The sequence below is a fragment of the Peromyscus maniculatus genome, chromosome 5, assembly GCF_049852395.1.
Source record: "Peromyscus maniculatus bairdii isolate BWxNUB_F1_BW_parent chromosome 5, HU_Pman_BW_mat_3.1, whole genome shotgun sequence".
Lineage (NCBI taxonomy): Eukaryota > Metazoa > Chordata > Mammalia > Rodentia > Cricetidae > Peromyscus > Peromyscus maniculatus.
In genome coordinates, this window is record NC_134856.1 from 101,700,936 (window position 1) to 101,724,933 (window position 23,998).

The 23,998-nt window shown below is 38.4% G+C and overlaps 1 protein-coding gene across 2 annotated transcripts in view; it reads right to left on the reverse strand.

The window, feature by feature from the left end:
- Positions 1 to 23,998, reverse strand: part of Nme8 (NME/NM23 family member 8) — a 49,711-nt gene that overhangs the window by 14,176 nt on the left and 11,537 nt on the right. For both annotated transcript variants that reach the window (XM_042278254.2, XM_006988900.4), the window contains 6 exons: positions 19,520 to 19,612; positions 17,133 to 17,329; positions 15,980 to 16,155; positions 4,085 to 4,229; positions 3,262 to 3,369; positions 2,372 to 2,523 (listed from right to left, as the gene is read on the reverse strand). In XM_042278254.2, coding sequence (XP_042134188.1) covers positions 2,372 to 2,523; positions 3,262 to 3,369; positions 4,085 to 4,229; positions 15,980 to 16,155; positions 17,133 to 17,329; positions 19,520 to 19,612 — 871 coding nt within the window. The remainder of the gene's footprint in view (positions 1 to 2,371; positions 2,524 to 3,261; positions 3,370 to 4,084; positions 4,230 to 15,979; positions 16,156 to 17,132; positions 17,330 to 19,519; positions 19,613 to 23,998) is intronic.

The window sequence follows — 23,998 nt, forward strand, 5'->3', positions numbered from 1 at the left end:
TCAGTCTGTCTCATGACCCAGCTATACCACTCTTGGGCATATACCCAAGGAATTCTCAGTCATACTACAAGGATACATGCTCAACTATGTTCATAGCAGCATTATTCTTAAAAGCCAGCACCTGGAAACAACCTAGATGCCCCTAAACTGAAGAATGGATTAAGAAAATGTGGTACATATATACAATGGAGTACTACTCAGTATAGAAAAACAATGACATCATGAAATTTTTAGGCAAATGGATGGAACTAGAAAATATCATCCTGAGTGAGGTAACTGAGACTTAGAAGGACAAACATGGTATGTACCCACTCATAAGTAGATACTAGTTATAAAGCAAATGATAACCAGACAACAACCAACAACTCCAGAGAAGCTAGCTAACAGAGAAGACCCAAAGAGGATGCATGGACTTCTCTAGGAAAAGGAAATAGATGAGATCTCCATGAGTAAACTGGGGATGAGGTGCAGGAAATGGAGGATAAGGGATAGGGGATGAGAACATAAGGGAATGGGATGGTTGAGCTGAAACAGGGAGGGAGGGGGAAAGCAATGAAAGAGAATCCATGATAGAGAGAGACATCATGGGGATAGAGAGAAACCTGGTGATAGGGAAGTTGCCAGGAATCCCCAAGGATGACCCAGCTTGGACTACTAGAAATAGTGGAGAGGGTGCCTGAACTGAACTGGCTTGCCCCAGAGATCAGACCGGTGAATACCCTAACTGTCATCACAGAGCTTTTTTCCAATGACTGATGGAAGCAGAAGCAGAGATCCACAGCTAAACACCAGGCAGAGCTCCAGGAGTCCAGTCAAAGAGAAAGAAGAGGGATTCTATGAGCAAGTGCATCAGGATCATGATGGGGAAACATGCAGGAACAACCAAGCCAAACTATCAGGAACTCATGGAAGTTGGATCAATGGCTGTGGAGCCTGCATGGGACTGGACTAGACCCTTTGCATGGCCTAGGCTGTTGTATAGCTTGACCTGCTTGGGAGACCCCCTGGTGGTAGGATCAGAATCAATCTCTAGTGCATGAACAGGCTTTTTGGAGCCCACTACCTATGATGGGATACCTCGTGCAGCCTGGAAGCAGGGGGAAGGGCTTGGACTTGCCTCTACTGAATGTGCCTCACCATGGGAGGCCTTTCCTTCTTGTGGGTGGGAATGGGGAGTGGGCTGGGAGAGGGATGCTGGGGGCAGGCAGGAGGAGGGAAGAGGGGGATCTTTGATTGGTATGTAAAATGATTGAAAGAATTTTCTTAATAAAAAAAAGAAAAAACACAATGATTGAAAATGATTTGGGGGTGAAAAGATTTATTTCATCATATACTTTTTGCGTCACAGTCCATCATTGAAGGAAGTTAGGGCAGGGACTCAAGAGGCAGGTTTGAAGTAGAAGCCCTAGAAGAACATTGTTTACTTACTTGCTCCCAATAGCTGACCCATCCTCTTTCTTATATAATCCATAACCCTCTGCCTAGAGGTGGCAACACTCACAGTGAACTAGTGGCACTTACCTCAATAGTTAACCAAGAAAGTGGCTCTTTGTGTATGGGCCATCTTTCCTGGCCAAGTTCTAGACCCACAGCCCAAGAACCACCTTTCCTAGTTATGTCCTTGAGCCCTCTTTGTGCCAGGGCCACCTTACCTGGGAAAATCACTTCTTCCCATTAGCACCCCTCAAACCCTCTGCCATCTGCAAACCAACAATCCTAGTTCCAGACCCGTGTCTTTGAAGCCTTTTCATATGTGAAACCCCTTTGCCTGGCCTAGCTCTACACCAGTGGTTTGGGAGCCAGCTTCCCTGATTCAGTTAAATAGCTCATCAACCGGCTTTACCTGGCCTAACTCAGGTCACACATCTCCTGTACTGGCCCAATCTAAGGAAAGCTAGACTATCATATCAGATACACAATCAAAGAAAGAATTCCACGGGCCTGGGTTAGATCACAAAAACAAAATCAACACAAATGGCCAAAGCAGGATGTCCCCCAATCAGACCCACTAGTCCTGCAGAAGAACCCAGGAGGCAGAATTTAAAAGAAAATCATAAACTTCACCAAAGAACTCAATGAATTTAAAGAAGATATGAATAAACACTTCGCTTAAGTCTATATTGATAAGAATGAGTACTTGAGTAATGTCCAAGAAAATATAAATACACAACTGAATGAAAGAATAGAGATAAGTCAGGATTTGAAGACTGAATTCAATAAAGAAAAACACTGAAGAGAACACAAGCCAAAATAACAGTAAAATTGAAAAAACTTAATATCTCAATTAGAAAATTAAGGGGGAAAAGCTTCTTGTAGAATAAATCAAGCAGAAGATAAAATGTCAAGACATGATGATATAGTAGATGCTTACATCGTTGTTCCTGAGTCACATGAGGCTTGATCAATGCCAGCGTGGCCTGAGGAGGGAAGAACTCCTCTATTTCCTTCTCTGCAGCCACCTTTGAACTGCTTCCATAGAACTGGTTGATAGGAAAATTTCCTGTGGCAAACTGTGCACAGAGGCTTTGAAAAAGAGGCCAAGTCAAAAATTGAATGTAATATAGCAATCTAATGTAATAGAACACTACTCATTTAATTTGCTTTAAAAAAATCATGCAACAGCACCCATTCCATATCTAGGTACTGTGCAAAAGGAAGTAATTAGCCAGTGACTTGGACATACTATATCCTTTCAGGGAGGTAGCAAACATTAGAAAGGAAATACATAAACATTTAAATCCCATTGTTAATGGGTATGACCAAGGAAAACTAGAAGAACAGGACCCCTGAAGTGAAAAGAGACCTGGACTAGAATCCTGGCTAGCTACATGACCTCACTTGGTAAAATTTAAGTTCTCTGTATAGTGGTGTTAGGGTTAATCTTGGTTTTTCTCATCAAAATTTCAAAACTCTTAGGATCAACTAAAGACATTGAGCTATGACTTCAGCTTTAATAAAGGTCATTTGTCATAAGCTGTGGTTATGGTAGATATTTCTTTCAGTAAGTGAGATGAACCATTAGCTGGGTTCTTAGTTTTCAGGCCCACATCAAACATCCCACCTTCTCTTGCAAAACTGTAGTCATTTTCAAGCTTACATTAAACCAGGTTTGTACAATAAGCAGTCAAATACTCCACCAGATACAGGAGCTTTCATGAGTAGCCCTCTCACAATAACACTGCACTTCCTGTATCTTAGACTTAAAGAGAAATTAAACTGCATTGCATGAAAAAGGGTAGGGAGCCATGGTGTGAGCAATACCTCTCTGGATCAAATGAGTAAGCTTCCTCAACAGTTTTTGGTCCCATTAACTGTTTCCAATATTCCACACTGTTTTCCCTCAATAGAACAAGGGCGTAAGATGGATTGCTGTTAGAAAAAAAAGAAAAACCAAAGGTTAATAAAAGGATGTCTCAGTAGCTAATGACATACAGAGAACACAAGTGTGAGTGTTGTTAAACTGACTGCAGCATGTCAAACAATCTATGAGGAGTCCAACATTAATATATGTTGGAATCCACATAAGAGCATACTTACATGAACTGGGAAGAAAGACAGGAAAGGGAAGAAGGGTAGGACCCCAGTTCTTTAGAATGGTTTCTTCCAGGCTGTCAATCTCTGGTTGGTTGATGTAACCCTGCTGGGTCTTTGCTTCAGGTGCATTTCATTTACTCCTCTAGAAACCAGGCAATTTCTAGCATCTCATTTCTTCTCCAGGATGTATGATATTGAAGATTACCAAAGCCCCCAAAAGAGAAATTAGACTGCCCAAAGAGTCAAACAGTTCTCAGTTTGGACTTGGCGATGCTCTCCACTCTGGAATTCTGCATCCAACTCAACTGGAAACTGCTATGTGTCTGTGTCTATGGGACTTATTATTTACCCTAACAATGTTCCAGGAATGGAGAGGAAACAGATATTTGAGCAGAGAATGAGTACAGTAATAAGACTGACAAAGACATAGACCAGGAACTTGTTTATAGAATTTAGAAGTATGCCAAATCAATAAAAAGGTAGCTTAAGAAAAGGTTGAAATGAGTGGAAAATAGATCACCACTCTTTCTAACTCTGAACATTGCTTTACCTGCACATGAATGCTATAAGTTTGTTAAAATATTCTTCGTTCTCATAGTTCTTGCACACTGTTCTGGCTTCTTCCTCTGATAATGACATTTGTCTCTGCAACAGTATGGTGAACCCTTCATTCTGAATAATGTTCAAAACGTTATCTAAATAAAAACAGTCATGACAAAGTAAGTTTCAAACTCGCAGATTCCTGGCTATAAACACAACTCATGGTGCAGCATTGTGAGGTATCTTATGTGTCTAATTATCTTGGGAAATGTAAAAGTTTACAAAAATAGCTTCTTAGGTTTCAAGATGAATGAGACTATTTTTTTCCTTTTGGTTTTTCAAGACAGGAATTCTCTGTATAATAGCCCTGGCTGTCTTGGAATACACTTTGTAGACCAGGCTGGCCTCGAACTCACAGAGATCTGCCTGCCTCTCCCTCTCGAGTGCTAGGATTAAAGGTGTGTGCCACTACTGCCTGGCAGAATGGCATTTCTTAATATATCAATTATAATGTTGTTTCAAATTTTCCCAGCACATAGTAGTTACAAATACTTACACAAAGGAGCCTCGGGAAGTAATTTCCTTTGCTTCACATGCATCATATACATGCAGATATGTGGTGACTGGAGTGAAAATGGCCTCCATAGGTTCATATACTTAAATGTTTGGTCCTAAGTTTGTGGAACAGTTTGTGAAGGATTAGGAGATGTGCCCTTGTTGGAGGAGGTGTCCCACTGGGTGTGTGTTTTGCGGTTTAAAAGCACGTGCCATTGCCAATTAGTTCTCTCTTTCTCTGCCTCCAACTTGAGGATTAAATGTAAGCTCTTAGGGATTGCTCTAAGACCATCCTTGCCTGCCTGTTGCCATGCTTCCTGCCATGATGTTCATGGACTCACCCTCCAAAACTCTAAGGAGGCACCAATTAAATACTTTCTTTTATGAGTTGCCTTGGTCATAGTGTCTCTCCATGGCAATAGAAAAGTAACTAAAACAAGATGGTAACCTAAATATTTAACCAATTCTAGTATAAATATTTATAAATAGCAGGCCATTATTTTACTTGTCCATTTGGGGAGAAATAAGTTGACTGAATATCCAAAGATATTTCTCAATCTCCTTCTCACTAGCCTGCTTCTCTTTATTGAAGACCAGAAAATAAAGCATTTTTCCATCCTTCTTCATGCGCAATATAGAAATGAACCCATATGTGGTATATGACATGTAAAAAGAATATGTTGAGATGTTTCTGAAAGAGGTACCTAGGAAAAATCTTGCTGCTCTGCACTAGTTTTCTGCTTTGGACAGCTTAGGATATGATGCTGGGATCTGTAGACACCACTGGATAAAGCAAAAATACAAAGCTTAACTCAGAGCCCAATCAGTATTATGCCTGCTTGATAATTTTTTACAATCAGATTCAAAGAGTATCAAACTAAGGAAGGCACACACAAAGACAGCCAACTACCTCTCCAGGTAAGCATAGTTTCATTAGTTGCAATAGCATGATGGATTTCCACTATCAACTGCCAATCATATAAACCTAAAAAGGATCAAAAATTGAGACCAGAATCAAACCAAGGACCAGAGCAGTAGGATGTCTGAGAAATAGTTTCAATTTTCTTTCCCCACTTTATCACCATCCCAGCAACTTCAAGCAGCACTAAGGTCCCTGAGCCATGACAGCAATTTGTTATTATCTTAGCTTCTATTAAAATTCATAAAGGAAAGAAAACCGACTTTGTTTAAGCAAAAATATTTCATATACTCTTCAAAAAGATGAGCTTTTCTAGCATTGACTGGAGTATATTTGCTTTCTTTAGAAAAATGGAAAGAATGTATCAGTTGTCCAGTAATGGGAGTCAGGGGCTGAAATGCAGTCCAAACCAAGGCATCTGATGTGGACATAGAAATCATGTTAAACATTGTTGAGAGAGAGAGAGGGAGAGGGAGAGAGAGAGAGAGAGAAAGAGAGAGAGACAGAGACAGAGAGAGAGAGAGAGAGAGAGAGAGAGAGAGAGAGAGAGAGAGAGAGAGAGAGAGAGAGGGAGGGAGGGCGGGAGGGAAGGAAGGAGGGAGAGATGGAGAGAGAGAGAGAGAGACAGAGAGACACACACAGAGAGAGATTTGAATTTGGGGCACCTAGGAGACCTGGCAGAGGGCTAGGGATCTGAAGGGTCATATACAGCAAAGAGTTATCTCTTTCAGCCAAGGATGATGCTTTTTCATTTATAGAGTAATAAGGCATGAATAAACGAAAACTCCCTCAGCTTTCTACCACTAGCACTATTCAAACCTGTAGGTCTTGAGAATCTCTTTCTCTTACTGCACAGGAAATAAGGTCTTCTCTCCAAGGCTAATCCTAACACCTCTGTTACAGAAGTCATTTCTGCCTGGCTCTATTCGTCGTCAGTCCTTCAGCTAATTTAGTCACATGGACAATTCAAATACAAAGGACTTAAAAGTGTAGCTCTAAGATGGATGATATGATGGGGAGCAAGTGATCCTGGTGACACATGTCACAGCTCTAACCTCACAGCATTAATCTTCTCAGAATAGTCCTACTATCTAGAAGAGTATTATTGGCCAAATACCAAGCTGCTGAGTGTGTTGAACATATACTTATTTCATTGCTTTTCCATAATCAAACCATAAGAATAATTTACATAGCATTTACACTGCATTACATATTGCAAGTCATATAGAGATCATCTGATATACACAGTGGCATGGATATACATCACAAGCAAAGGGTACACCACTGTAAACGGGGTTGAGTATCCTGGGATTTAGCATTCAGAGCAACTCTGTAGCCAAGCCCTGAAAATACTAAGGGAGGAGTGACCTCAGGAAATAACATTTAACCACTGCCTGAGCAAAACAAATAAATAAATGAGGTGGACTTCTGAATGTTGAATTGTGTGGTATGAAGATCATATCATATCTTTAAAAAGATACTCTAAAATATATCCAGGCTACATTTAGTACTGCCTTGATTTTTGTTAAATTATATTTTTTGAGGTTATTGTATAATTACACTCTATAGCCCATGCTGGCCTTGAACTCATGGTAATCTTCCTGCCTCTGGTTCCAAACTGCTGAGATTTCTTGAGTTAGCTACACCACCCAGCTAAAATAGAACAAAATGTTTAACAACTTATTAACAGTGGTATAAATGTTATTTATAGATGATTTATCTCTGAATATATCTGTGTGTAATGCTCACTAAAATACTCCAACTGGTATCTAAGATGGCCACTGAAAGACTAGATGGCAGGCAATACTGAAAAACTGAGTGCATCAAAGTATGCCCAAGAGAAAAATCAATCATTTTGAAATACAACCAGAAAATTCTCCAAAACAAGTTTTTTACAGAAAACTAATTTATCATAGACTTATCCAATCTAGGGAAAGGGCAACAAGCAATTGTAGCACATTCTGACCCCCTTGTCTCACACGAGGAAAGATTATATCTAAGAAAGACTTTGAATTGTTCAGTCGGGGCACTCAGGTCCAATAGAATCTTAGTTTTCATTAGAAGGTGAACAAGCACTCCTCCTGCCTGTTTTAATAACTGTAAAGAAATTGAAGTAATTTTTAAAAAGGAGGAGGGAGGTCTAAAAAGGAAAAACCAGGCACTGAAGCAAACTGATATACACATGATTTAGAAGTATCAAAGGATCAGCAGAATTAGTAGTTGTGCCACAAGCCAAGATGAATCAATGAGTTGATGATACATTAATAAGCACCCTCCAAATTGAAATGTGAAACAAATGAAGTAGCAGAGTATAGTGTACAAGAACTGTTGGACAATTATAAAGTGACCCAAACCCATAATGGCCGTACTGGAAATAAAGAACCAGAAGAAAGAACTAGAACAAAAAAAGAGAAAATTATAATAGCTAAGAATTACGTTTAATTAGTGGTTGCAAGCTGGAGAACACTGAATATGATGAATTCCAAAATACTTACACCTATGCATACTGTCTTCCAACTGCAGAAAAATAAACATAACAAGAAAACCTTGAGGAAGGATCTAAAATAACTTACCTACAGAACATGATAAGAATTACACTGTTGTTCCCTTGGGTACTGTGACAGTAAGAAAGTAGAAACTATCTAAAGTTCTGAAAATAATGTACTAACCTAGGATCCTGGGTTTGGTGGAATTAGGCATCAAAAGAAAAGTACAAATAAAAACATTCTCAGGTTGTAGGATATTTGTTTACACTGTGGGAAGATGTGTCATTGTGATTCATTTAATAAGATGCACGGCCAATAGCTAGGCAGGGGAGGTTAGGCAGGACTCTTGTCAGAAAGAGGAACTCAGAGGGTCAGAATCTAGGCATGCAGGAGACACCAGCAAGACACTGAGAAAGTTGGACACACATTATAAAGGAAAGGTAAAAAGCCCCATGGCAAAATATGGATTAATAGAACCAGGTTAATTAAGTTATAACAGTTAGCTGGGAACAAGCCTAAGCTAAAGGCTGGGCTGGTGGCCAACAAGAAAGTCTGACTTTATTCTCAGACATACAAACACAGACAACAGGTCTCATGAGCAGGTAGGAATTGGAAAGAATGTTTAAGGAGAAGGAAAATATTGTATTAGGAATTTAAGGACATCTATACTGAAAAGGAGAGACATATGAGAGTAAAAGTGATGGTACAATAACAGCTGTTACTTTTCAGATTCTCAACTAAGTGTTGGCATTCAGTGCGGTGTACTTATGGTCAAGAGGTGAATAAAATGAATTGCTGTGAGGTTAGAAGGGGCAGAACCAACTGGGAATTCTCTAATATCTGAACTACCCATCAAAAGTATAGTATTATATCAAGGATGGATAAATGGCTGAGCAGTTAAGAACACTTGCTGCTCTTGCAAAGAGCCAGAGTTCAGTTTCTATCACCCACATGTTGAGTTATGATTGTCTATAACCATGTAATTCTAGCAACCAGAAAGTCTGGTGTCCTCGTCTGACATTCATGGACACCAGGCATGCACATTGTGCACAAACAGATGTGCAAACAAAAAACTTATATACATAAATTACAAATAAATTTAAATTTTAAAAAATGGGCATAGCTGAAAGTTTTCCTGTGATTGGTGATGTCATTCATTCCATAAGCTATGAATATGTGTTTCTCTGGTTGATAAATAAAGCCATTTGGCCAATGGTGAGGCAGAATAAGATTAGGAAGGACATTCTAACAAGAGAGGAGGAAGGAGAAAGTCAGAACAGAGGAGACACACCAGCCAGCTGCCCAAGGAGCAACATGTAATGGATGCAAGTAACGCCACAGAACACATGGCAAAACATAGATTAATAGAAATGGGTTAAGATATAAGAGCTAGCCAGCAAGAGGCTTGCCATAGACTATACAGTCTGTAGATTATATAAGCCTCTGTGTGTTTATTTGGGTCTGAGTGGCTGTCAACTTGGCATTCTCAAATTTCCATAAGGCCTAGAAGAGTGTAAAAAAGGCTTCTAAACACACAAAAAATGGAGCTAAAAATAGCTTCCTAGTTGTGTCTCTCAGACAAGCTGTGATTACAGTATGGCAGGTTCACAGAGGCATGTGGTCTTGACCTGCAGCATGCCATATTACTGCCATGGTGCACAGAGGCATCTCCAAGTCGTGCTATATGCTGCATGATGGATTTAGCTTTTGATAGTACAGACAAAAAAAAAAGGTTTCTGGGCTACATGCTGCTTTAATGGAGACATAGACCCACTGCTTCTGAAAGCTGATAGTACACATGGCCCAAAGTTGGAGGTGAATTACCTCTGCCATGTTGAAAAGCTGAAATGGGCAGAGTCCGCAGCCAGGGCTTTTTGTTCTGGCCACGCAGTTTAGCAGTTTAAAGTCTCTTCTGGCCAGAAAAGAATTATAGATTCAGAATGAGACAGATTCAGATGAGATAAACCCTAAACAGTTTACAATGTATGTAAAAACGTACATAGGCTTAAAAGAGAGGGGGAAAGGAACATAGACAGTTATATAAAGTAATAGAAAAAATTTAAAAATGAAGTCTTTAAAGAGAAAGTAAAAGTATTATTTAAAAAAAGCCATGTAAAGATGGATATCACACACAGAATCTGGATTATATTGTCTTTAGGATTTTTAACTGCAGAGAGACATTTGATTGCAAAAACTGCTGAGTTAAATCAATATGTATATTTTAAATGTGTCTCAATTTCAAAACTTATGTCTGAGGATACGTTGCTTTGGAAAAGAAGTTCTGCTTTTATTTCCACAAAAGATGAGAACCTATGGATTACTTCTAGGCTAATATGGTTTGACCAGCCAAGACCCCCTGAAAGGTCTCCAATGACACAATGGCCCAGATGATCCAACATCCAGAACAGTTTCAAGGCAACTGGCTCAGACAATGCAGCCTCACAGACTATTCCAGTTAGGACTTGACGATAATTCTTAATTTTCTCAGGATTCCCATATGAATACAGTGCCCTTTATCAGCAGGAAGTAGCCTAGAAAACTATGTATGTTTTTGTAGCCACATTCCCAAAAAAATGGATCATGGATGTTTGTCTTTGTTTAGATTGTTGGTTACAAATTGTTATTGATCATAGTCAATATCTTTCTAAAAGAAGAAAGGGGGATATGATATGGAAATATATGATAGAGATATGAAAAGATAAAAGGATGGCTTGTTGAACTTACTTTTAAAGAGCGATTTGTTTAAAATGTTTTACATTGGTATAGATTTTAATTTATTGATACAAATTTAAAGTTAATTTTGTTATACTGTATGTATATTTCTACTCTTGTTTAAGGTATTATGTTTGTGTAACTCATTTAAATTGTAATGTATAATTAAGAAATACAGAGTAATAATTAGTCATCTATGATATTCAAACTTATAGTCATGTTAGTTAAGTTTTCTAGGTATACATAGATATATTTCAGTTATGCCGGTAATCTTCAAACACTTCAAAGACCTACAGAATATGGCATTTAAAATGTTTTAAAAACATAGACTTTCCTGGACAATGAGACATGTCTATTCCTGGCAGCAACAATTTACTTCAGAGAGAAAGGTGGGCATCAAAGACACTCCATATGGAGTTTATCTTCTTCTTGGCAAAAATAGCCATTTGGGCAAGAAAATGTTTTTACCTGCACTGCTTGACAAAACGTTGCATCAACTGTACATGCAGGACCCATAGGAAGGTGACCACTGAACTTTGCAAGCAAAAATGGTCTTTCAGGTTCCTGCTTTGCAGAAGAAACTGCTAAACATTCTACAGGACAGAGAGAGAAGTGACTGAGAGACTCTAGGCCTGTGGGCTGAAGATGGATATCCCAATGCTGCAGAGGAACTTTGGATGACTGTCCAGGCAGGCTGCTGTCTCTGTCATTTCCAGAGTTTTGGAATTTGCTTACAATGCTCTTCCTGTTTACTTAGGTAATATTATATCCTTCTGAGGTCTTAATGTAGTTGAAGACTAGATAGTTATAATTATGGTTTTCCCTGGTTATGATAAGAGATAAGGTAGATATGAAACTACCTTGGACTCACAAATATAGGATAAATAAAATATTTCCTTTAAATTTGCCAAATATAAAGAGACTATATATTGTAACCGTAATTGCTGCTTGATAACTGTTTTGTTATATATAATTTTACTGTTAAAGTTAAAACTTCCATTTTTAATTAAACAGAAAAGGGGAAATGCTGTAGGATAATGCTTTTTTACACTGGTTTAATAAAATGCTGATTGGCCAGTAGTCATGCAGGAAGTATAGGTGGGATAAGAAGACAAGGAGAATTTGGAAAGAGGAAGGCTGAGTCAGGAGACACCAGTCCACCTTCCAGGGAGCAGCATGTAATGGCACACAGGTAAAGAAAGCCACAGAAGACATGGTGATGTATAGATTAACAGAAATGGGCTGTGTTTAAGTGTAAGAGCTAGTCAGTAGTAAGCCTGAGCTAATGGCTGAGCAGTTTTAATTCATATAAGCCTCTGTGTGTCTACTTGGGTCTGAGCGACTGTGGGACCATGAGACAATGGGGCCATGGGGACACAGGGCCAAGGGAGCCGGGCAGGACCAGGAAACTTCAGCTACAAATGGGCATAGTATTATTTTAAGGTAGACTTAGATTAGCTTATGATGAGTATTTCAAACTTAAATGTGTTTAACAAAGCATATTTGAAATGTGCACTGGTCAGCTTGAGTTGCTGTGAAAAAGTATCAGAGATTCAATGGATTTAATGGCAGAAGTGTATTTTCTCATAGTTCTAGAAGTTCTTATAGAAGTGCAAGATCAAGATGCCAGAAAGTTTGATTTCCACTGAGGTCTGCCTTTCCAGCTAAGGAATATGTACACTTTTCCTGTGGACTTGCTTGGTCTGTCTTCGGTGTGTGTGGGTGGAGAGGTGTAACTCGCCATGCCCTATCATACCATGACAGCATTTTCTGTAGAGTCCTGACATCAATGCCTGTGTAGACTCACCTTTATGATATCACTTCACTTGAACAACTTTCTTAAAGGCTCTGTCACCACATGCACTCACTTTTGAGGTGAGAAGAATAAATTAGTTTCTTAAAATATGCAAAGAAAAAGAGGCAAAAATCTTTTAATGCTCATTTAGAATGAAAGAAAACAGAAAAAAAGACGTAAAAGGGAAAGGAGACAAGAAAAATTGTAAAGAATAAGAACCAATTTCAAACACAATACACATTCATAAGCTTTATAATAATGCAATTGATGGTAATGTGCCATTTAAATTGGACTATATTAAAATATTTTTCTATAAAATACATTACTATCAGTATCTTCAAACCAAACCTCAGAGAAAATATTTATAAGTCACATATCTCATGAGAAGGACTTAGGCTCAAAATACACAAAGACATCTAAAAATTTAATAATAAGAAAAAATGACATACAAAGCTAAAGATCTCATAGAATGATTAAATTAGAGCATTTTTATTATTTGAAATATTAAGCATCTCATTATGGTCAGGCACATTTGATATCTGCTCCTGTAGCTAATATCAAAAGATCTAAAGAGATGCGCCATAAAGGAAGATATAGGCATCACTAGTATGCATGTCAAAAAATGCTGAGCTACATACACATTATGGGGAACCCTCAAATAAGGACAGAAATAAAGTATCATCATGTATCTACTAGCTCAGATAAAAAATGACACTACAAAGGCTGACCAAGACGCAGGCTAAGAAGAACTCTTATTCAGTGATAGTGGAATAGAAAATTGTATAGCTACATTGAAATGCACTCTGGCACAGTTAAAATACAATTTTAAACACAATCCATGAATCACGGTCCCAGCTATTTACATAGTTAAATTGAAAGCTGTGTCAACACAGGAACCTCTGTATGAATGTCTATGGCAGTTCATTCATGAATGTGAAAGAAACTAAAACTGGGCAAAATGTCCTTTAATAAATCACCTGATGAATCCCATTGCATTCTTCCAACTGAATATTATTCAGCAATAAAAAGCAATGAGCAGAATCCTAGTGGACATTGATAAGTGGAAGCAGTCAGTCTGAAAGGATTATATGCTGTGCAATTTCAATGGCATCATTCTGGAAAGTTAAAACTTTCTTTTGGTGAGGCAGAATAAGGTTAGGTGGGATATTCTAATGAAAGGAGAGAGAGAGAGAGAGAGAGAGAGAGAGAGAGAGAGAGAGAGAGAGAGAGAGGAGAAAGACAGAGCAGAGGAGATGCCAGCCCACCATCCAGGGAGCAGCATGTAATGGCACATAGGTAAAGCCATAGAAGACATAGTGACGTATAGATTAACAGAAATGGGCTGTGTTTAAGTGTAAGAGCTAGTCAGTAGTAAGCCTGAGCTAATGGTTGAGGAGTTTTAATTCATATAAGCCTCTGTGTGTTTACTTGGGTCTGAGTGGCTGTGGACCAGGCAGGACCAGGAAAACGTCCAGCTACACAAACTGAAAAGACAGCAAAGAGCTCAGATCTGGCAGGGTGTGCACAAGAACGAGAAGCACAGCGACTTTCAGGCCCGAGACTCCATGCAGACCTAATCTGCACGAGGATAAATGACATCATACGTTTCTCTCCATACCTGGGCTGTTCGAAACCAGGAATGAAACTTCATACACACTATGAACGTTAATTTAGGTATAGTAATACTATTGTGGCATTAATTACAACATATCATAAAAATGCAAGATGGTTACAACAAGAAAATTGGGGCAGAAGCACAGCTCTGCACATGGGAGCTACAGGGTAGGCTAGTGGTTTGCTAAAAGTTTTTCAAAGTATTAAGTCTGTTAATTTAAAAAAGCAGTATGGTCATGATAAAAAAAAAAAGCCCAAAAGGAAAAAAATACAAAACATAGTAAAACCTCCAAAACAGAAAATCCCAGGCACAGATGACATCTCTAACAAATCTCAGAAAATATTTAGGAAATATCTGAAGTAAATAATGTTCTGCCTCTTCCAGAAAACATGGGAGAAAAGACTTTCTTTTCTCTCATTTTGTAAGTTCCACATTATTTTGACTCCCAAACCAGATTATCATAAAAGAAACCACAAATATCTCCCATGTATACAGACACAAATGTGCTTAAGAACACACAAGAAGCAAGCAGGGTATGCAAAGCTTGTTCAGTCTTCAATTAATCTATTATAATTAATATATCATATTATCAAATATAGAAAAATACATAGTTGCAGTAGACAAATAATAAATTGTTTACAACATGACAACACTCATTTACAATAAGACATACTATCTACTAAATCCCCAGCAGTGCAAAATAAAATAAAAATAAAAGCATTAACAACAAAAAATAAAATTCACCTTAAGCCACTTAATATGTGGAAATTTCCTTAATCAATAGCTAACAATGAACTGAATGTTACAAAAACTGAACCTTTTGCCTTAAGATATGGTGTCTCACTACTCCTTTTCAACATTAGCTCCTAATCAGCATCACACAGACACTTCAGCTTGTACAAGGAAAAAAAGCAAAAGAAACCAAGGCACATGGATGGAAAGAAAAAATGTGCATGTCTCCCAAGGCAGATGACATAACTGCATTTTAAATGATTCTCAGTCCTGTTCAGGGCATTTGACAATCAATGTCTAGAGACATTCACGTTGTTACAATTTAGCTTGGAAAGGATGCCCCTGATACCTAGAGGCAAAGAGTGATGGTAAGCATTTGACAATGTAGCATGTGATGACCTATGTACCCACATACTCAAAAAGAAAATTACCTGGCCCAAATATAAATAGAGCTACGGTTACAATACAGTATTCTATGATGATATCCCTAATACTGTGCCAAAGCTTTTATGCAAATGTTTCAAGACATCAGGCATAAAAAAATGAGTAAATGAATGAATGGTATCTAGGTATCTAGGACCTCTATTCTCACTTTGGGGTATTTGCTATGCTGCGTAACAATGGATCAGGGTTTAAAATGTCCAGCAATTAGGGATGCGGCTGTAGCTCATTATTAGAGAGCTTAGCTACAAATATGAGAGCTTGACCGCCACCCCCAGTACTGAAAAACAAAGAGGCAAATAAAAAGTAACACTCAGAGTACCAGGCACTTTGTGTATGCTTGCTCATCTTAGTCTTTTGATTTTTACAAATGAAATAGACCTGGTACAGTATCTTACTTGGGTCACACTACTGATCAGCTTTTCCCAGAACTCTATCCTGAGCTGAGACAATGCAGACTTGAGGTAGTTGTCCTGGCTCCTTGTATTCTTTACGGCCCTGACAGTGGTGAGACAAACTCTAACAAGTCACAGATTAGAAAGTACTTTGTAAGCTCTTCAGCTAAAAATGTTTTGTCCATTATCATGGATTAAGTGAAAACAACATTTAAATCCTACCCACCAAGTTCTTATTTTGTGCTTCATTCCTACCTTTACTTTCCTCATAGACGTCTGGCCGCAGTAATGCCAGGGTCCTTTGTATATTCTTGCTTTTCATGGTTTTGAAATCAGGGAATAAGATGTCAATCATCTGAGAAACCTTAGACGCATCATCCTCAACATCGCAAAACTCAGATATGTGTTGTCTTTCCAAGTAGTCTTGCAAACTGTTGAAATCCAAAATATAACCTAAGATTATTGCAAGTTAAGGTATGAATTAGAGCTTAGTTAACACAAAACTTCTTTCTGCCCATACATTATCACTCTGAAAGTCACTCCCGCTACTTCCACAGCCCTTTAGCATCCACTGGTGAATCCCCTTTTATGTTGTTCTTTCCTGCTTAAAACTTTAAACTAAATGACATCATAAACTTGCTCAGAGGTAGAACACTTGGGTAGCATGCAGAAGGCTTTAGGTTCTACAATACAATACAATAGCAAACCAAATTCTAGAATTACCCACTACCTAAGAAATATGAAGTGACCAGAAACCAAACGAAAAACTCACATTTCCGAAGGCAAGGAGGCAACATCTTGTGATTCCCTGACAGAAGCTGCAATAGCATTGGGACATGGAGCAGCAGAGGACCTAGCCACAGAGCCTTCTACTCACAAAACTCATTCAGGCCCATCCTGCAAAACTGCTGGATCAAACTACACCTCTTAGTCTTCAGCAGAATAAAAGTCATGGGCAGCAACACATAAAAACAGCATTCTGAAAATTGCTTTCTCATTTTGAAATACCTATAAATTTATTACCAAAATATACATTTATTTTGTTACCATCAATTTTATACCAGTAAGAGTCTTAAGTAAAACAGAGAGCCTAGAAGATGGAAGAAAGTGTGCAGTGTTGGAGGATGGGCAGGGCTGACTGAGACAATGGGGTTCCAGTATCCCCTCTGGGCCTGAGACAATGAGGCCAGATGGCGTGCCCAGCTTAGAAAGGTCAGCAGGGAGAGTTTTTCCCTTTCTAACTTCTTGGCATAAACATTCAGGGAAATCCCCCATTTTCTGAACATATAGTATTCTAGGTTGACTGAAAGGAAACTTGTAGTATCTACATAAGAATATTAGGTTTTGAGACATTTGAGCATGATGCTCCATCAGCTAATGACACATTATAATGTCTGGCTTTAGCTACCTGTCCCGTTTCTTCTTTGACACCATAGGTGCAAACTTAACATGAGTCTCTTCCGGATACTCAAATGATTCTTCATCTTCTGCATCAGACTGAGGTAGAGTTTCTTCCTGGATAACCTCTTCTTCTTCTCCTTGAGATGTAATGAGCACACAGCTTAGGCCGCTTGTCACAAAAGATACAAAGTCTTCAAAGTCGGGCTACAAAGGAAGATGAGAAACTGTTTCCCTCTGGCTCCCAATGCAGCGGCATTAAAATGGTGGCCACTGTGAAAAAAAACAGTGAAATCTTCCCTTTCATGGTCATTAGCAATGTTATGTTACCCTTATAAACCTTCTGTTTGCAGGACCTTTTTAGCACAATACACATTTACAGCCAGCAGAAAATGATTTTAAATCGTGTACACAACTACTTCCCAAAACTAGAATGTTGCTAATTCATCTGAAAGGTTAGTTAAAACACCTTCAGCTGCCTACATACTCTTGGAAATGAGCTCTTTCTCTGGAGCATGATCCAGGGGCCCAAACCTTAAAGAAAATCAGTTCTCTCCCCACAGCTATCACCGCTAATAGCTCCCTAGCTACGGGTGGCACTTCGTGCCCACCTCCCCATCGCTATGCTAGGATTTTGTCTGGCTTCAGCTTGAACAGGTCCTATGCACGGTGTCACAAACAAATTTGATGGCTTTTCTGTTTTGTTTTGTCTTTTTTGTTGTTTTGTTTTTGAGACAAGATTTCTCCGTGTAGTTTTGGTGCCTGTCCTGGATCTCGTTTTATAGACCAGGCTGGCCTTGAACTCACAGAGATCCACCTGCCTCAGCCTCCTGAGTGCTGGGGCTAAAGGCTTATGCCACCACTGCCTGGCTTTTTTTTTAAATGAGGACACAAGTTAGGTGGGTAGGGTAGAGGAGGCAAACCTAGAAGGAGTTGGGGAAAAGGAGAAAAATGAATAAATATATTGTCCAAAATCCTCAAAGAATATATACAGACACACACGTGCATGCACACACACACACACACACACACACACACACACACACACACACACTCACACATACACACACGGGGTGAGGGGAGAGAGATGGAGGGATATGGGAGGAGATATGGGTGAGATCTTTTGGTGCACAATCCCAGAGTCTAATTTGGTAACTGTCGTGGTTGATCCAAAATGTCCCCCAATGGCCATGTGCTAAATAAAGGCTTGGTCACCGATATGTGATTGCTTCTGCAAGCAATGAAACACTTAGGTGGATGGCTGTTCAGTTACTAGGTATTTTTCCTGAAGCAGTTATCAGTGTTCTGATATCCTCTCAATCACTCTTTATCTTGTGGCTTCATGAAGTGAGCAGTTTTCTTTCACCATGATATCTTGAATAGGATGCTCTGCCTGACCACAGACACTAAAGGTATGGGTCCAGACCATTATGGAATGAAATGTCTTCAGTCATGAGCCAAAATAAAACTTTCTTCCTTTTCAGTTGATTTTCTCAGGTATATTTGTCACAGTGATAGAAATCTGACTGACATAATAGCTTCTGAGTGACATTCCTAAGATTTTTTTTTCTTAAAAGTACCCAAGTATTGGTGACACAGCTGGCCAAATTCTTATTTTTTTTATATGTGGAAACTAGGGCCAAGAGAGATAGCTGGAGTGGTACATCAGTTACGAAAGTGCTGACCAGTAGAGCTTTCTGTATGAGTAACACACTCAGAACTCTCTTGGAAAAGAGAGTAAAAGGAATATAGGCATTTGTATAAAGAAATAGAAAGTTTTAAATCTTCCTGGATATGGCTATTGAGTACCTAAAATGTGGATCAATTTCTAAATGTTATTTAATTTAAATGAATTCAAATTCAAATAGCCACATGTATTTACTGCCCATCACATTGGCAGTGTTTTTAGATCTCCCTTTTAAAGTCACACCCTCTTCTTCTTTAAATTTTTTTTAAAACACTGCCTTTACCACATTCTTCCAGGAAGAAGACAACTTGCTTGAGTATATATAGCCTTAGATGCAGACAAGGAGAGGGTTACAGCGTCCCTATGTACCAGACAGAAAGGAGTACTTTCAGCCAAGTCTGAAAATTGATGGGAGATGACTGGCTCTTCACTCCCAGAGAGCATAGCAGAAGGAAGTCTTCAACAAAACAAATGATTTGATTTTGCCTGGGTGCTACTGATTCCACTGGAGATGTTCCCAGAGCCACCATTGTTGGCATCATCAAGATGTGGACATCGTCAAGGCACCAAAAGTTTATTCAATTGGTTATACTCACTAATTATCAATTCTGTGATGTGCACTTACAGCAAACACTGTAATTGAATACATGTGTGCATGTATAAATATGTAAGTGAACACACGGTGTTTTTTTTTTTTAAAGTCTTCTTACCTGGTCTGCATTCCGACTATAGAACTCCCTCACTAGCAGTTCAGGGAGAAACATGTTGTCCTTTGCTTCTATGATAAATCCTTCTTTGACAATCTTCAATTCAGGAAAGGTCAGAAGCAAACATGACACAAGAAAACATAGAAATTAGGGCTGTTTGCCTCAGAACTTAATAACTACCTAGTTTCAATCTTTTCAGGTAAAGACCCCAAGAAGACCTACATTTGAAGTGGCTCAGAAATGCATAAAGGGGGCCGGGCGGTGGTGGCGCACGCCTTTAATCCCAGCACTCGGGAGGCAGAGCCAGGTGGATCTCTGTGAGTTTGAGGCCAGCCTGGTCTACAGAGTGAGTCCCAGGAAAGGCGCAAAGCTACACAGAGAAACCCTGTCTCGAAAAACCAAAAAAAAAAAAAAAAAAAAAAAAAAAAGAAATGCATAAAGGGGTTCCTTTGATACTCCCTAGATATCCATGTTTTTAAAACCTCAATAGAAGATTTCAAAATATTTATATTACAGTGGACTACCTCAAAATTTGAAAGACTAATATAAAGGGATGGGGAAAACAGGAACATAATTCTAAGAAAATACATACACTCCATATAATCTTTCTGAATTATTCATAAAATTGAAATTTAAAAATACTTCTCAACTATGTTCAAAACTATTTTAGCTTCCTTTGTTTCCATGTTTCCATTTTTGAAGGCTAACTCGATTGAAACACTAGATCCCATGATATATTATCTCCAGGAAACACACCTTACTAGTAAAGGCATCCACAGACTGACAGTCAAATGATTAGAAACAATCTATCAAGCAGTGACCGAAAACAACCTGACATAGCAATCCTGATATCTTATAGGGTATATATAAAGCAAAAAATAGTAAGAATAGATTTCTTAAAGACATTACATATTTAAGAAGGTGATGATTTGGCAAGAATGTATGCCAATAATAAATACACATGTACTGAATGTTCAGCTTCAAATATTATGGAACAAACACTAATGGAGTTCAAAGGTCAGTTTGATCATGATATAGGTGATTTCAGCACCCCACTCTCAATTTCAGATTCATCTTTCAAACTGAAAATCAACAATGAAACCTCAGAGCAAACAGATATGCAACAGTGGGGTAAGCAGACAAGGAGAATTCTGGGAAGAGAAAGAGCAGAGTCAGGAGTTGCCAGCGAGACACAGAGGAAGCAAGATGTGAAGGCAGAACTGAGAAAAGGTATGAAGCCGGGTGGCTAAATATAGATAAGAATAATCTAATAATTTAAGTTAATTTAAGTGTAAGAGCTAGTCAGTAATAAGCCTGAGCTAAGACTAAGGAGTTATAATTAATATAAGCTTCTGAGTGATTATTTTATAAGCAGCTGAGGGACTGTGTGCCTGGGCAGGACACAGAAAAACTTCCAACTACAATTGGCATACCAACGTGGGGCTCTTGAATTTCCACAAGGCCTAAAAGAGTTTAAAAAGGGCTTCTAAACACACAATAATGGAGCTAAACACAGATTTCTACTTCACGTCTTATGCAGGCTGAGATATAGAGATGCCAAGGTACAGAGACACCATGGCTTGTGGACTTGAGCTACAGTATGGTGAGTTCATGGTAGGCAGGCTGAAACATACCATGGCAGATTCCCACCATGATACAGAGGCATCTCCAAGTCCAGCTGTATGCTGCGTAGTGGATTTAGCTTTTGCTAATACAAAAACAAACAAAACAACAACAACAAAAGAGGTTTCTGGGCTACATGCTGCTTTAACAGAGGTATAGACCTGAGAGTTGGTGGTACTCATGGCTCCCAGAGCTGGTGGCAAATGTACACCTTGCCATGTTGAAAAGCTGAGGTGGGTGGAGTCAACAGCCAAGGCTGCCACTTCTGTTATAACCATTCTGCAGTTTAAAGCAATAGATTCACAGTAAGACAGAGTCAGATGGGATAAACCCTAAACAGTTTACAGTGTGTGTTAAAATGTATGTAGGCTTGGAAAAGAGAGTAAAAGGAATATAGGCATTTGTATAAAGAAATAGAAAGTTTTAAAAAAGAAAGTCTTTAAAGAGAAAGTAAAAATAATATTAAAAAATAAGCCACATAAAGATGGGATCACACAGAGTCTGGAATATATTGTCTTTGGAATTTTTAACTGCAGAGAGACATTTGATTGTAAAGGCTGCTCAGTTAAACCAATATGCATATTTTTAAGGTATCTTGACTTCAAAATTTATGTCTAAGGATATGTTGTTTTGGAAAAGAGGTTCTGCTTTTGTTTCCACAGAAGATGAGAACCTATGGATTGCTTCCAGGCTAATATGGTTTGACCAGCCAAGACTCCCTGAAAGGTCTCTAATGACACCATGGCCCAGATGATCCAACATCCAGAATGGCTTCAAGGTAATTGGCTCAGACAATGTAGCCTCACAGACTATTTCAGTCAGGACTTAGCTGTAATTCTTTTTTTCTTTTTCTTTTTCTTTTTTTTTTTTTTTTTTTTTTTTTTTTGGTTTTTCGAGACAGGGTTTCTCTGTGTAGCTTTGCGCCTTTTCCTGGAACTCACTTGGTAGCCCAGGCTGGCCTTGAACTCACAGAGATCCGCCTGGCTCAGCCTCCCGAGTGCTGGGATTAAAGGCGTGTGCCATCACCGCCCGGCTCTTAGCTGTAATTCTTAATTTTCTCAGGATCCCCATAAGATTGCCAGCACCCTCAACCAGCAAGAGGCAGTATGAGAAGCTATGCCAAAATTCGCAAAATATTGTTAATAAATGTTTATTTTTATTTAAATGAGGTTGATTATAAATGCAATCTCTTTCTAAAGAAGAAAAGAGGATAGTATAGATATGATAGGATGAAAGGATAGATTACTGAACCTACTTTTAAAGAGCAGCAACTTGTTTAAAGATGTTTTATATTGCTATGGATTTTAGTTTATTGATACAAATTCTAAGTTAATTTTATTATATTGTATATATATTTCTACTCTTGTTTAAGGTATTGTGTTTATGTAACTCATTTAAATTGTAATATATAATTAGAAATACAGATTAACAATTAGTCATCCATGATAATCAAATTTTTAGTCATATTAGTTGTTATCTAGATATACATAGATATATTTCAGTTAGGTAGGTAATCTTGAAACACTTCAAAGACCTATAGAATATGGCATTTAAAATGTTTTAAAAACTTAGACTTTCTGGACAATGAAACATGTCTGCTCCTGGCAGCACCAAATTACTTCAAGGAAAGATGATGGGCACCAAAGATACTCCTTATGGAGTTTATCTCCTTCATGGCAAAAGTTAGTCATTTGGGCAAGAAACTGTTCTTGCCTGGACTGCTTGACAAAATGTTGTATCGATTGGACATACAGGAGTCACCAGCCAGACAAATAGGAAGCAAGATTTGAAGGCAGAACTGAGAAAAGGTACCAAATCAGGTGGCTAAATATAGACAAGAATTATGGGTTAATTTAAATGTAAGAGCTAGTCTGTAATAAGTCTGAGCTAATGGCTAAGCAGTTATAATTAATATTATCCTCTGTGTGCTTACTTGGGGGATGCAAGTGGGAGAGATCTGTCCTGGCTGGGACACAGGAAAACTTTCAGCTACACATGGTCCCATCAAATTTGAAACCCATGATAAGAAAAATATAGTAACTACATACATTCATTGACACTAAACAATACACCCTTGAATGTTAATGACTCACTGAATCAACCAAATAGGAAATTTGAAAAATTCCTGGAAATAAATTATGGTGAAAGCACAAAGTCCCAACATCTTTGGGATATAGCTAGGACAAGTGTAGGAGAAAACTTTGTAGTTATAAATGTTTACAATACAAGTATCTGGGGAAGAGAGAAAAACAAATATCTGAGACTTCTCAAGAAAATAACTTACAGTTGGGCCTCAAGCACAATCTATATGAGAGTAAGAAATAGTAAGGATCAGGAGAGATGTCATTAAATTGGAGACTACAACAACGATATATAGAATGAATCAAACAAAGACTCATTTATCTGATAAAATAAGATGTGAAACCAAGATAACTAAGAGAGCGAAGACCTAAATTAGTAAATAAGAGATGGAAAAGAGGAATTTACTACAGATACCACTGAAATACAGAAAAGCATTAGTGAGTTCTTTGAAAATTTATATTTCAAAACAGTGGAAAATTGAGAAGAAGTGAATAACTTTCAGGATATGTATTACCTACAAAAATTCAATCAGGAAAATATGAACAACTTAGATGAATCTATAAGTCAGTAAGATTGAAGTAGTAATACAAAGACTGCTCAACAAATACAAGTTCAGTGCCGGGCGTTGGTGGCGCACGCCTTTAATCCCAGCACTCGGGAGGCAGAGGCAGGCGGATCTCTGTGAGTTCGAGGCCAGCCTGGGCTACCAAGTGAGCTCCAGGAAAGGCGCAAAGCTACACAGAGAAACCCTGTCTCGAAAAAACCAAAAAAAAAAAA